The 15,793-nt window shown below is 35.6% G+C and overlaps 2 protein-coding genes across 5 annotated transcripts; one reads left to right on the top strand and one right to left on the bottom strand.

Annotated features, from left to right (window-relative positions):
• Positions 1-263: 263 nt before the first annotated feature.
• Positions 264-3,228, bottom strand: LOC105123750 (adagio protein 3-like). 4 transcript variants are annotated; one of them, XR_841933.1, is made up of 3 exons: positions 2,854-3,228; positions 685-2,448; positions 264-580 (listed from the first exon to the last, which is right to left on the bottom strand). XR_841933.1 is itself a non-coding variant. In XM_011023459.1 (2 exons), exons 1-2 carry the CDS (start codon positions 3,129-3,131, stop codon positions 843-845), a joined length of 1,884 nt encoding a protein of 627 aa, XP_011021761.1. In that variant the 5' UTR covers positions 3,132-3,228; the 3' UTR covers positions 266-842. The 4 variants fall into 4 exon arrangements, 2 of the variants coding, with proteins under 2 accessions (XP_011021761.1, XP_011021762.1); XR_841932.1 differs by having other exon boundaries at positions 266-593; XM_011023459.1 differs by having other exon boundaries at positions 266-2,448.
• Positions 3,229-8,025: 4,797 nt separating this feature from the next.
• LOC105123748 (two-component response regulator ARR1-like) lies at positions 8,026-14,263 on the top strand. Its single transcript, XM_011023458.1, has 6 exons — positions 8,026-8,571; positions 9,995-10,147; positions 10,226-10,624; positions 11,092-11,168; positions 12,049-13,206; positions 13,851-14,263. Exons 1-5 carry the CDS (start codon positions 8,382-8,384, stop codon positions 13,204-13,206), a joined length of 1,977 nt encoding a protein of 658 aa, XP_011021760.1. The 5' UTR covers positions 8,026-8,381; the 3' UTR covers positions 13,851-14,263.
• The last annotated feature ends 1,530 nt before the right edge of the window (positions 14,264-15,793 follow it).

Genomic DNA, 15,793 nt, shown 5'->3' with positions numbered 1-15,793 from the left:
CTGAATGATCTTCCGTTCAACTTCAGAGGAGGGGCTGTAATGTTATCAATCATGAGAATTAAGCCTCGTGCTTGATAGAGCTAGCCTCTTCCTATGGGCGATGTATATCTCGGTATAATTATTGCCAATAGATACATTGCATCTGTCTAGAAAGCAGGGATGCTTGTCACCTATCTTGGGTTATGTGAAATGAAATAATAATAATAATAATAATCATGATTGGGTGGTGAATCCATTGTCGTATACAACTGCACTTATTAGCATAGAACTAGGAAAGCAAGCTGTCATACCTAGCCAGGGGTGGCACGAAACACCAGTATATTATAGATGTTCAGCATTACCAGGAAGCTTATATCTTATCTGCTGTGATACATGAAAACACACGAACTTATTTTACACACACACACTTGAATCAGCACTCAGAAATGCTTTTACTGCATATCGTACAGGGGCTCGTCAGTTAAAAGAATCTTCCCATCCAACCACCAGCATTCTCACGCAACAGGAAAAATAAACAGGGAAAGTTGAGAGAAGAGAGGAAAGCACATAAAGCAAAACCAGTTAAACAACCGATCACGTCCTGCATCAGATTTCTAATACAAGTCGTTAGATGTAAGTAATATATGATTGCAACAACAAAAAGCACAACACAAAATCAAGACAAGTTGAGGTTTTCATACTTACAAGTATGCACACAAAGCATGGGGGAAGCATGCAGTAATACACAAAGATGTGATCTAGCTGAAGAACCTCAAATGCCATAGGTCATCAAACAAAGTTTTCTGGAGTGGCTGCTGGTGCAAAATTTGTGTCAACCGACATATGGACAGCTCAATGTTAAATCATGGTTCTGAGTCTTGCTTGCTTGCTAAGCACAACTCATGCAATTCGTTTAGGATCCATTCCTCCCCAGCGTGCCCTCCCAATACCAGGACCCTCGTCCCTCCAACCACACAGGTGCTGTGGCCCCACGCAAGCTTAGGTGGTTGACCAGGAACGTTGAGAATCCTCCATGATGGTTTCTCCTCAGCAGGATCTAACAGGAAAAGCTGGGAAGGAGAGTGCAACCCAGCAATAGAACCACCAAAGATTATAATCCTTCCACAGGGCATGCTAACAGCCACATGATCAAGTCTGGGAGGGGGGACAACAGAACTCTGGCTCCCTATACCGGTTAATGCACTACACTCCAATTGCCTCCATTGTGGTTCTTCATCCTCCAAGTCAATGGTGTAGGCCTCGCCTGATCTCAGTCGTACGTGTCCACTGTTGGCAAGTCCACCAAACATAAGAATTTTTGTCCGACCATAAACTGAGAGTGAATGCCCTAATCGAGATGGAGGAGCCCAAGAAGTTGGGATCTCCCTCCATATAGGCTTGTCTATAGTGAGATCCAACAAGTAGGTGTCACTGAGAAGTACCCCAGCATCTGTACATCCACCTGATATAACCAGCTTAGAACCTTCTATGGTGCAAGAGCTATGCCACGATCTAGGAAGAGGGGGAGTTCCACCAGAAACTTCCTTCCATGTCGGCTGTTTGGCATCCAAGTCCAGAACAAAGACATCATTGAGCAACCCTTGCCTTCCACATCCTCCAAACACCACCAACCAGGAACCATTTAGGCAAGAAAGAGTGTGACCCCAGCGCCCTGGTGGGGATGATTTCACACTTATCCGCTGCCACTCAGGATTTGCAGCATCAAGATTGAGAACAAAAGTGTCATCCATCGGCTGCATGTTTACTCCTTCCCCTCCAAACAATACAAGTCTATTCCCTACTGCACATGCACTGAAATTGCAACGTGAAGGCTCAACCGCTCCTCCAACTGTCACTTTCCTCCAGCAGACAGCCTCAAGGGTAGTCAGTTCCCTTGCCAGACGTCCCCAACCCAACTTTTTAGTCATCAGCTCCAATGCACCTGTGACTTCTCTTCCCCATGCATTTTGACAAACCATCTTCCTTACCTGCTCATTTTTTGTTAATTGCCGGATTCTTCGGCAGACAGATCCAATGGATGCAACATCCCTTGGTGTCAAGCGTGATAGAATGTTATGAGCCAATACTTCATCAGGCAACTGAAGTATCCCACATATTTCTTGATGCTGAGTAAATGGTGATTGTCCATGCCGTGGAGAATAATTAGCTGAGTGATCAGACCGTTGATTGCAAGTCTCTTTGTAGACTGGATATGATACATGGTTCAGATCTATTTTGGCTTCAGAAAATACCTGAATACCTATTACCTGTGTGATAATTCCATCATCATCGTGTATAGGTACAAGTCTGAGCCTGTTCACCAGTGGAGTACCATCCTTCCTAAAGTTTAGAAGTTCACCTTGGAATTCCATCCCTTGCTCAAGACATCTTCTGATTTCAGAAACAACAACAGGGTCTACTAAAGGATGCCTTCTTTGAGCACGGGGATCCCTGTATTGTAAGAACCGACTGAAGAAAAAAATTCCAGGATGGTTAGTATAGATCCCTTGCAACATACAAAAATCACGGTATGAATAATCAAGTAAGCAAAAATATTGACAGAGAACCGACGACACATCCCCAAAAAAAAAAGAAAAATATTCGAAGCATGAAACAACCCAGCAACCTATGAGAAAAGAGAATTTAAGATGATCCCATCTCTTAATGCGAAATATATATATATATATATATATATATCAAGAATTCAAAATCAAATAATCTAATTCCGCATTTTCTTACCAACCAAACAAGAATACACACATTTAAATAAAACGAGCAAGTGAAATTTAAATTCTTCTTTTTTATTTATACATCAAGTGAAAAAACAGAAGAAAAGAAGAAGAATTAAAAAAAGATGAATAAATAAAAGGATACCAGTTACGACCGAGGACCTCGTGAGCATGGTAGCCAGTGAAGATCTCGAATACCTTGTTGACATAAATGATAGGAAAATCAAGCTCTAAGGCATCCGAAACCACAACAGATACGGGTGTCGTTGGGTGGAAAAACAACCCTCCTCTTGTATCCTTCATTAATGAAACATCGCTTTCCATTTCATCTTCTTTAAGGGATTTAGTGCATTTCAGCCTCTTGCCTGAGCTTTGAAACTCCTCCTCCTCCTCCTCCTCCTCTTCTTCTTGTGGTTTTGACATCGCCTCTCTCTTTCTATGCGCGTAAAAAAAAAAAAAAGGAGAGATATGTGATGTGCAGGATTGGATGCGGTAGCTGAATGTCTTGTGTGGTGGCACTCTCTGCTTTAGTTTTGCCCAGCCCAGACATTCGCGTTGTTACTACTTCTCCAAACACAGTGCCCCTCTTGTTTCCCTTATTTCCCAAAATGCCATTTTTATTACTAGGAAAACAAAATCATTTAATCTTACAAGAGAATTTATTCTGAAGATTTTCTTTTTCTAAAATTATTATCAAACGTGTTATTCGTTCTTTTTTATTTTGATGAATGGGTTAGCTGTATCACATGCAGAGTGGACAAGTTTTTCCTCCACCTCCGACGTGTAAAGTTGATGATCCTAATCATTGTTTACGACAACATTATTTTTTTAAATGATAAACACGAAAAAAAAAAACTATTTTTAATATTTATGTAATTTTAAACATTAATATACAAGTGGTGTCAATTACCAATAATTAAGGGAATTTGTTAGCAAAACCTTTTATCAAATTTTCTCCAAATCTTTTCTTATAAATGAGGGGAATTCCCAATCAATTAATTAAATAAAAAGTGTGGAGTGGGTTTGACTGTTAATTTGATGAGATGTTATTGAGTATTTTTTATTTAAATAAAATAAAAATAATAATTGGACGTGACAATTTATATCATTGAAAACAATTAAATTAGTAAAAAATATAATTTGGGATGCCCGGGAGTAAAATGCCAACCACAGGGATGGCAATTTGGTAGTAAAGGGAACAAGTGAGGGCACCGAGGGGGTTTAAGCAAGAAAAAAGGTCCACGTTGGTTCAGGGATGGAAAAGCGTGCTGTGTAAATATCTTAGGAACGAAAAATATCTAAAAACCTAGGTGACGTGCCACCACTGAGCCTCCACGTGACCGACCTTTAAAGAAGATATTTTTATATGGCGTCAAGATGTGGCGGGAATGGGATCACCTCTACCTCGCATCATCTCCGCCCAAACTCCCATGCTCTCTTTTTTACCCTGGAAGCCACTTCTCCCCCTCCCTTCCTAGTCCCCACACCAAGTAAATATTTTACAGATTTACCTCGATGACATGCTTTTAGCTGGGGTTAATTAAGTAAATATGATGATAACATCTTAGGACCGCAGAGTAAAAGAACCTTAAAAGCACAAATAGCGAGGTACATGCGGCACTTCACCTAAAAGCACATGTTATTAGACGAGGCACCTGTTTCAAATTACACTCTGTCACAGAGTTAAAAATATAAAAACACTTGATATCTTGGCCTTGCAGTGGTATGAATTTGTTTCTTTTTTCTATACCTGAATTTGAATTTTTTTTAGATTAATGTGGTTGTTCGAACCAGCTTGCGTGCACCACGACTAATTTCATGGGCTCTAAAGTTAACGACCATGTAAGCCTCCAGTGGCTATCATATAAGTACCTAAAAACTCGAATCTGAGACCACAGAAGGAGCAAACTCCTTGATCCCAAATCCTTACTACTTGACCACCACCTAAATAATTACCTAAATTTGAATTTTATTATGTATACTTATTGTCTTCACAATATTTTACATATTTATTAAATTTACAAAATATCCTGTAAATTATAAAATTAGTTGTGATAGTTGTAAATTAATCTAGATATTCATATAAATAAAAAAAAACAAAAAAAAACAATAGATTAGTCTGAACAAAATCATGATAAGAATGCTAACGTCTCGTGTTTTTTTTTCATTTCTTTTTCTCCAACAATATGCATCGATTATGACCTCTGTGAACCTGAACTTTGGTTTGTTATTTTCAAGTGGTTAAAAAATTATGTTTCAAGTGAGTGTATAAATATTTTTTTAAAGTAACCCCAATCATCACATGATAATCTGCTATTATTTATTAATTTAAATATGCTTAAGAACCATCCAAGGCACACTGGATAGAATATTGCATGATTAGAAATCCGATTACTATAGATGTTTATTAATTACGCACTCAAATCGTTGGCTCCATATATCAGCACGTGTAAATCAATTAAAAACAAACATGCGCGTTCAAAACGCGGCAGGAGTTGAAGCACGGGTTCCAGTGCGGCTGGACAGCAACACGGGTGCAGGTGCACGTAACCGAACGTCACCAACACTGGTGCGTCCCTGTTACTCGACATGCAATGACTATAGGCCGACCAACAAATATATACTATTTTTTATTTTTTATTTTAAAAAATATATTAATTTTTTTTTCTAAATTAACACATTAAAATATTTAAAAATATATTGATTCGAAAAAATTAATTTTTTCAAAAATACTTTTAAAATAAGACAAACGCACAATCCTGAGAGTACGAACTCGGATTAAAAACGCATGCGAACCACTTCCTTCCGTCCTGCCATGGGACCACCGCCACCGCCACACTAGCTTCTTCTCTCTTTCTCTCGTCATCGTTGAGACGAACAACAGAAGAGCATGAGCATTCACCGAGATAGTTTTCTTTTACTTTTTAACCATTTTAAGGGTATATCTTTTGTACATTTATGCATTTAAGAGATTCCGAGGATAGTTTTCAAGATTTTAATAGAAAAGGTTAAAATCACTTTAATCTTTCAGAACTACCATTAACACACCTTCAAAGAGAGCTCTACAATGCAAAGTTGCCGCCAATCAATAAATTTAATGATTTCACCAGCTGTGGATCTGCGCTCCGCTATAATATTTTTTTATTCTTTTTTGCGTAAAACATACGTCAAGGTAATATAGACATGTTTTAAAGCATTAAAAATAAATTACTTGTGATTGATAAATAAAATAATTTTATTTCAATTAAATAATAAAAAATAAACAATAATAACAAATGAACTAAATAAAAATAATAATCATGAAAACCTAAAAAAAATTCAAAAACAGACAAACCATGCATCTTAATTCCAAGCTTATTTAATACAAAATAATAATATTATATAAAATTTTTTTAAAAATAACTTGATTCAACTCAAGTTAACATGACAATGCCAATGCTGTAATCTATGGTAGAATTATACAAATTAACTCGTTAAACTCATGACGAAGGTCAAAATAACTCGAAAAAAATAATAAAACTACAAAACTTATTTTTCTTTAAAAAAATTCTACAGTAGATAATGAAAGCCGGAAAGAAAAATATGTAAAAAAAACTATAATTAAAAATAATATCAACTAATGTTAACTTTTCAAATTGTGATATGGGTCATTGGACATGGAGCATTTTATATGAAAAAATACCACAAAACTCAATTTTCAATTAATCAAATTTAAAAAACTAAAATTAAAAAAGAGAGTTTTACTTATACAAAATGATCTAGAACAAAAGCAAAAGCGATTAAAAAACTAAGGATTAGAGCCTATTTGGAAGTGTGGTTGCTGTTACTTTTCAAGTAGTTTTTTGTGTCAAAATGCATGCCAACGATGTTTTTTTTATTTTTCAAAAATTATTTTTGATATCAGCACATCAAAATGATTTGAAAACACTAAAAACATATTAATTTAAAGTTAATAAAAAAATAAAAAAATTCAAATTTTTTCAAAAGCGCTTTTGAAACACAAAAACAAACAGGCCAAACTGAACTAAAAAATAAAATTTTTCCCTTCGATTTAAAATTTTTAGGTTGTCCTCTCATTTATTTTTTGTTTTGAATTTGGTTTTTATTATTTTAATTGGTATATCTTTTTTATCCTTTTGTATGATTGATTTTTTTTTTTAATTTTATCATCAAATATTTGATTTGTTGGAAACTAGGCTTCATGGTTTTTCTAAATGAGGTATTTCTGGTTTAGGAATTCGGGTCACGGATTAATAAATTAACATGGGTTGATATTTTTTTTCTACTTATTTCATCACTTGACATTGTTTATTTTGAAAAATGAATTTCATGATTTTCTTCAATTTCTTTTCAATCAGATTATCCTAATCTCATAATTTGGATAAAAAATTTGGTTAGTTATCTTCAATATTTTTTTCTCAGTCGCTTTTTGCATTTATCTTTTTTTTAGCTTTCTCTTCAAAATTAAGTTATTTTTTTTTAATTTATTTTTTATCAAGTTATTACATTATCATAAATTGGCTCTCAAGGTTCAGCAACCTTATACGGGCTTGAAATTGTTTTTATTTTTATAGGTATCTTGTTGCTAACTCTTTTTTTATTTAATTAATTTTATATTTAAATTGTTAGAAATTAATTATTTTTTTTTAAAAAAATATATTCATAAGGTTGAGATGATTTCATAACTCAAGTTACAAGTTTTTAAAAAAAATGTATTCGTGAGGTTGACATGATTTCATAACTCAAGTTACAAGTTTTTTAATACTAGATTGGCCGACTCGATTTATTTTGTTTTGTTTTTTTATTTTTTAATTTAGTTCTAAATGTGCAAAACTTCCTTCATCATTTTGTTTGGAAACAATTTCTTCATAAAACCAATCTAATTTCCAATTAGTTACTATGTCAAATTTGGTAAATTCACTACTCACACTTAATTTTTTTTGGGATTATCAATAAACATAATTTAACATCTTTATGTATATATATTATTTTTTCTGGGATTATCAATAATCTAATTTTTTTTGGGATTATCAATAAATATTGAAAATATTGAAAGAGATGGTTGCTCTCTCTCTCTATATATATTCTTTTTAAATCTTTATAACTTCATCTTTGTAAATTTAATTATGCTATATATTATATACTTATTAAAAGTTTATATAGTTCTCACATCAAAAATTTTGTTTGATCTGATTTACATTCGCTATGAGAGCAAACTTATTTGTTTTTCATTTTGTTATTTCAAGTAACTGATTTTTATTTGGCGCAGGTATATATATGCTTTGAATAAATTCTATAATTACAAATAAGGGCCTCTTTTATTGCTCTCACGTCTCATCCAGCCCCCACCCCCCCTACTCCACTCGAATTCAACGTGAGTGACTTCAACGTCTTTTTGAATTGAAAAAACCAAATATCCCTCAAATTTATCCAAAATCCTCTCCCTATTTCCCGATCTGAACCCCAAATACTCTCCAACTTCCCGTAATTTCTCTTTTTCCTTCAAAATTCTAGGGTTTCCGTTAACAGTTCTAGCTTCCTCAAAATCCACTCCAATCTTACGACCTCGCCACTGGACATGCTTAATTTAAGCTTCTTAGCTTTAGAATTTAGAAGTAGAGAGCGTGATTAGTTGTGTGTTAGTGAGTAGCTCAGTTTCCGTTTGGCATTGTAATGGCTGCTTTGCAGCGAGTGGCGTCGAGCTTCAGCACGAGCGCGAGCAGTTACGGATCATGCAAAGGTGCAGGTGCAGATTTAATGTTTTCTGATCAGTTCCCGGCTGGTTTACGGGTTCTGGTAGTGGACGATGACGTCACTTGCTTGAGATTGCTAGAGAAAATGCTTTGCCGCTGCCTCTATAATGGTTAGTTTACCCTGTTCTCTTTTTTGATTGCTCAATTCGAGCAGAGATGGGCGTGGAAGGGGTTCTCTGGGGCTAATTTTTATGCATGTTCATGTATGGTGAGAGCATGAGTTAAATCTGGATGGAAGCTGGTTAGTTATTGATAGAGATAAAATGGCAGGGCATCTCCTGGTCAAATGATTCAGTCGTACTTGTAAATAAAAAAACAAATTGAAAACAGAGGTAACTCAAAATCACCTTCATAAAACCAGTAAAAAATGACACCCATATCAATCCATGTTGTTTATTGATCCGTCAATCGCAATGGGATTTTTTTTTCCTGATGTCTGCTCAAAATGCAGTTGTAGTTTTTCTTTTCCAATTTAAGCCCAGTTCTTTAAAATTTCAAAAACACTGGTATAAACGCTCAAAACCCAAGTTTGATCCCGCTGCACAGTCTCTGCAATCCCAAACTGATCTGGGCATGTTATTGAACTCATTTAACATAAACCTCCTCGCGCACGCTGGAAACAAGACCCAGCATTAACGTCACATCCCCAGTCAGAAGTAACAGAAAAGGAGATTAGAACTCATCAGCAATTGCTTGATCTTAGCCAACGAATCCAGGAAATAAAGATCACCGATTGAGTTGTTGGAGGCGTATTGGAACCATAATCATGGACTTTGACCTCCACACAAACCATCCTATCCATCTTCTTCTTTGCATAACTGCAAACTTGGGTCCATGAGATTGTATTCTGGTGCAACCTTTTTTTTACAATCCCCATTACTCAATGCCATAACTCTCTTGAAGTTATTAATAAATCTCAATGAATGCTCCTCAGAGAAACTTGTTTATCCAAGTATCATGGCACCAAAAGTCGACCTGTGATAGCAGAAGAGCATGAGATCTAACTGCTGCTCCACGAGTAGTGATGCTTTATGGCACAAAAGTTAGCTCTTAGTATCATGTTTAACAACCACTTCCATATGTATTTTCAAGTAAATTCAAGAATAAGAGCTGGAAAACACTTCAATTTAAAAGGTTTCTTAGAAGCACTTGTAGAATTAAGAATTAAGATTTATAAATGAAATGCAAATCTGACAACTAGATTCTGTTTTTCAGATGTGACTTTTACAACCAATAGGGAGAATGGGTTCTTACAGAGAGGGAGGTACCGGGTGGGGGGGGGGTGAGAGATGAGTCTGCTTTTCTCAGGATATGAAGTAATTAACAGAAAAGGCAGTTTCCGTTGTTCTATTTCCTGTTTACTTGCTATTTGTGCTATTATGGAGAGAGTATTACTAGGCTGTTTAAATGACTGCAACTAGAATTACTGTTCATGTAAAAGATACAAGTTTGCTTCAATCTCCTAGATGATTTAGAAAAAATTATCCTGCTGTACCTATCTAAAATATTTTATTTTTGTTCATTTGGTTGCAGTTACCACTTGCTCCCAGGCCACAGCTGCTTTGAAACTTCTGAGAGAAAGGAAAGGCTGTTTTGATGTGGTACTAAGTGATGTTCACATGCCTGACATGGATGGATTTAAACTTCTTGAACTTGTTGGGTTGGAAATGGACCTTCCAGTTATCAGTGAGTGTTTTTTTTCTCCTGGCAGTAAGGATTTCTAAGTTGTGTATCTAACTGTTGACATAATAATCTTTGCTGCAGTGATGTCTGCTGATGGGAGAACAAGTGCTGTAATGAGAGGAATCAAACATGGAGCATGTGATTATCTGATTAAACCTATCCGTGAAGAAGAGCTCAAGAATATATGGCAACATGTTATTAGGAAAAAGTGGAATGAAAACAAAGAACAAGAACACTCTGGAAGCTTTGAGGATAATGACTGGTATAAACGAGGGAATGATGATACTGAAAATGCATCTTCTGTTAATGAAGGAGCAGAAGGGGTTTTGAAAGGCCAAAAAAAGAGGAACATTGCTAAAGAAGAAGATGATAATGAACTGGAAATTGATGATCCCTCTGCATCAAAGAAACCACGTGTTGTGTGGTCAGTGGAGCTCCATCAACAATTTGTCAGTGCTGTGAACCAGCTTGGAATTGATAGTACGATCTTTTAACGATCCTCTCTTTTTAATTGTTTGTGTTTTTATATTCAAGGAAAAAAATTATATGGTATACAATCAATATATATATATGCTGGTCAAAGAAAGATACAGTAGCAAGACTAACTAGGACACAAACAAGGGAAGACAGCCTCACTTAAATCCCCTAATAACAAGCTAAGACACCTACCCAGAGGGGAATCAACAATTGAAAGACCCAACGGTAACAAAAAAGCATAGTTCACTAACCAATCAGCTATAAAATTGGCCTCAAGATACACACAATGGACTCTAGCAACACAATCTTGAGCTAGAAGGCCACAAATTTCTTGAATTATCCACAATGGCCATTAGATATATATTATGCTTTGGGATGATGCTTGTAAATGCTTTAATGTCATTTCAGAAGCTAAGTTTGAGTGGTCACTGTATCTTTTGCTCAATGCAACTTTTTGGCTATCATTTCAGAGGCTGTGCCTAAGAGAATTCTCGAGTTGATGAACGTGCCTGGTTTAACTAGAGAAAATGTTGCTAGTCATTTGCAGGTTTGGTTTTTTCCTACATCTCAAACTTCCATCATTCCCTGTGCATTTTCTTTTTTAATTTTCGGGTCAAGGCTGCCCCCTCTGGATTCTCATGCAAGCATATGCTGTTATTATACTTGGTGCTCTACACTCTAAAGGATGTCTAGTTGTATTTGTCTTCTTCCATCGCTACTACATTCTATGTTATTATACTCATCATATGACAGGACTACCGAAGGGGTATTTGATACCATGAGTTTCATTTGCTCTGGGAGGAATAGTGCAGCCTAAATGATTCACTTAGATCTCTCGTGCCATGAGCAATAAGGGGATAAAATGGCATTTCCTCTTCTTATAGTCCTTTTGTTTATATTTTTCCATGTTAAGAAAGCACTATAAATGTAGTTTTCTTTTTTTTTTGAGAAAATATAATACGGTAATAGAGACTACAACCTGACTTGAGATTTGAAAGTATTGTCGATCATACCCGAGAAAAGTAATAGAACTCAGAGCATTGTTTTTTACTGTTTGCTTCATTTTTTCATGTCATACTATATTTTCAGGGAGGATGGATCATGGTTTGAGTCACCAAATATGTTAGTAATTGCCCTCAATATTTAGTGAAGTTCATAATTCCCAATATGGTTTTGGTTATTTCTCTTCTTATGTATTTGGAATTTATTTTTGAGATTTTCTGCATTATGGTTTGATTCTCAACCCCCTGCCTGCATTTTGCACTAGGATAATCTAATAACAATTGAAACTATTAATTTTTAATTGTTAAATCGGAGACCATGTCTTCTTATAGAACAGTATGGAGTTATATTTCAATAACTCCGATGTATTGTAGTCCTACATTGTGTTAATACTCTTCAGTTTAACTTGTGACATCAATTTTCAGAAGTTTAGACTCTATTTGAAGAGATTAAGTGGTGTTGCTCAACAAGGTGGGATTTCTAATACATTCTGTGGACCGTTGGACTCAAATGTAAAAGTTAACCCACTTGGAAGATTTGACATCCAAGCTTTGGCTGCCTCTAGCCAGATTCCTCCACAAACATTAGCAGCACTGCATGCTGAGCTTTTTGGTCGTCCTACAGGCAGCCTGGTTGCAACTGTGGACCAACCAGCTCTTTTACAAGCATCCATGCAGGGTCTGAAATGTATTCCTGCTGAACATGCTGTGGCATTTGGTCAACCATTAGTAAAATGTCAATCCAACATTTCCAAGCATTTTCCGCGAAATGTGATGTCTGTTGAGGATATTGCTTCAGGATTTGGAGCCTGGTCCTCTAATAGTGTTGGAACAGTAGGATCCAGTAGCAATCTCGGAGGGATGAACAGTCAGAATAGCAACATGTTGATGGACATACTGCAGCAGCAACCACCGCAGCAGTCATCATTATCAGAGCCCAGCCGTTCAATTAATGTGCAGCCATCTTGCCTTGTGGTCCCTTCCCAGCCACCAGCCACTTTTCAAGTAGGAAATAGTCCTGCTTCAGTCGATCAGAATTGCAGCTATAACAGGAGCGCCATGATTGATTACAATCTTCTGTCAGCTCAATCAAATAATTCCTCATTGAATGTTGGACAAATATTGAATGCGGATCTCAAAACCACAGGTGTGAGTGGGTATTCAGGCTCAGTTTCCATATCTCCTCTATCACCATGCTCTGTAGATCCTGACAATACATCTCAGCAAGGTCAAAGCTCAACCATGGCAATTCGAGCTGTAAGACAATTACCAGGACTTGGTCCTAATATCTCCAACTTCCAGGGTTCTTATAGTGCGAAGTCAAGTGAAGTGCTTGATCAAAGACCTCTTAGGAATCTTGGATTTGTTGCTAAATGTACTAGCATCCCAAGCCGGTTGGCTGTGGATGAATTTGAATCAACGATGAGCAGCTTAGACCATGAAAAATCCTATATGGAGATCAGTGGTAATAAAGTGAAGCAGGAACCAAACATTGAATTTACGGATAATGCCAGAGTGGGCATCCCAATATCACAACAAGTGCCCCCAGCACCAAGTGACCTTACGAGTGTTTTTACAGAATAGGTAACTTGGCTACTTGGTGTCGCTGATTACAGTCTTACTTGGACTGGGGATTTTACTTCGTTGATATAGTCTAATCTAAATGTACACCTTGGCTAGTTTCATAGTTCCTGCATGTGTTGAGGACCATGATGCGGTCTCTTCTGCTGAGCTAGCCATCTCATTTGACCAAATGTTTTGCCTGCAGAACTAAATTTTATTTTGTTTCGCAGACTTTTTTGGATGTTACTCTTCTCTTTCCATCATTTAACAGGCCTCACTAAATTATTCGAGATAGTAACAGAAAGTTGGGAACACTCATGTTTTGGATTATTACCTCTGTGATCTGGTCACTCGAATTTTTTTTTTTAGGACCATGCACCTTCTTCTTCTTAGATTTCATTTTTTGTTAGCCTAGTATATCTCATGCAGTAACAAACTTGATGCGACAGTGCTAGTTAATTTTATTTCCATGAGAGCCACTTTATCTGCGTGCAGACACTTTTCTAGCATAACTTTATTTTATTGTTTTGCCTTTTCTGTTACTGGGTCTATTTTGCTTTTACCGCTTCCTAAGAGAATGGCATCATTGGGATTTACAGAGAACTCCATGAATGATCTCTTATAGGTTGGTTATCTTGTCTAATCCCAATTCCAATTCATTGCAGGTTTGTATTTGATGTTCCCACTGGCAGGATGGATTTGTTTCACATCATCAAATGTTCAGAGAGGGATTCAAATCTTAATTTCCATGGGTAGTGCAGATTTATTTCTATCACCCGATTCAAGCTGAAGTCACTTTATTTCCACGGGTAGCGCATTGTGGAGCCGCCTCATTATCTATGGCTTGGCAAATTTCTCATTTTGTGAAATTCCATTGGCTTGCTGGGGGTGAAGCTGTAGATGCACGAAGTGATAGCATTGTCTTTAAACTAGGCTGTCTGTAGGAAAAATAAGATTGTACCAGACACCCAACAGCTTGAAATGTTGCCCATCGTCTTGCCATCATAATTATGTAGTTATGTGGTTTAATGATGATAAATATAAAATATGATCATTTTTTAATCATGCCACTGGTCCAGTTTTCGTGCGTTGTACAATGGTCAGTAATAACCTTCCACCACCTGCTGAGAAGTTTCAGAGAGATTAGTTTTAACTAATTTGATTACAAGTGGTCTCGCTTCCAAGTCTGACGACGTTACATTGTGATTTTGTCCCTATTTTATTGTTTCTCATGGTCACCTGGAATTCTCCTTCAACGCTCCTTTCTTTTTCTCTCAGTGACTTTCAAGAGGCGAGGTTATTTGTTTTTTGCTATATAACTAAATAGAATACAAACATATTTATTTTGTCTTGGATATCCTTTTATTTTTGTTCTTTTGTTTTGTTTTGGAACAGTAACCAAACACTATCATTAAACTAATCACTCCTTGTTAATTTACCAGTTTATATATTTTTTTATTATTTTATTTTATATATATATATTTTTTTATTTCTCAACTAGGAAAATTATAGCACTTGAAAATATGGGCATTTGTTTCTCTTGCCTTGAAAGTTAAGTTTAAATCTTATCCGTCCGGCAATCAAAAGATTGGATTAATTAGGCAGCCTAACCAGCTGATATGACAGGCATTTATAGGAACCATAACTTTTGCTACCTGCGTGCTCCATTACCATGGCAGCTTTTAAAGGATGTTTGTGATTAAGTTTTAATATATTTTTTAATTATTTTATTTAATATTTAAAACAATTTTTTTAAAATATAAAAATATTTATTTTAATATATTTACAAACAAAAAATAATTTTAAAAGCCACCCTCATCCATCAAAAGACTCTTTCTATTCAAACCCACAGCGACACCGTTTGACTTCAATTATTAATCCCTGTGGGGAAAAAAAACACAAACTTTAACAAGGTAGGAGCCTAGGGAGGGGGTGCTGTTAAAAGAGTATTTAATTAAGCAATGCCTAGGACGCGTTTGACGAGAAAATAATATTTTTCACCTATAAATTAACCTGTATCATCTCTGATTATATATATATTCTCACTTTCAACGATTCCTTGTTTGATTATTTTCTCAGTGATATGATATGACATATGATATCTGGTGCTCTATAAAGTTTACTTCTAAAATTATTTGCAAGATTTTTCAACTATAGATATTTACTAAATATATGTGATAAGAGTCAAACTTTAAAAGCAATATTAAATAATTTATTATCGTATTCGTAGTTTAATGTGCAACTATATTTACCATGCATAAGAGATCCAAACATATTATATTTGTATTTTGAGAGTTTTTATTTTCATTAAATAATTTAATCTAACTTGAATTTAAAATGACATGTCAAGATAATGTTTTAATTTCTTAACTGAAACAAATAAATAATGAAACTCCTTTTTTTTCTTCTATTTTTGCAAGAAAGACATGGAATTTTCTTATAACATGAGACATAAAAAATAGTCTCCCCTATCCAAAGCCAACGGTTAAATGTCATGGATATTTATACTAGAGACAACAGGACCAATGGAAAGGTTTAAACTTTAAAGTATAAGGATTAAGAAGTATTATTTATTAGTAATTACTTCAGAAAAAAAAACTAAAAAATT

Source organism: Populus euphratica, unplaced genomic scaffold (genome assembly GCF_000495115.2).
Source record: "Populus euphratica unplaced genomic scaffold, PopEup_1.0 scaffold9.1, whole genome shotgun sequence".
NCBI classification, from domain to species: Eukaryota; Viridiplantae; Streptophyta; class Magnoliopsida; order Malpighiales; family Salicaceae; genus Populus; species Populus euphratica.
Note: the sequence above shows the minus strand (reverse complement) of the source record. Positions and strands in the feature narration are given on the sequence as shown.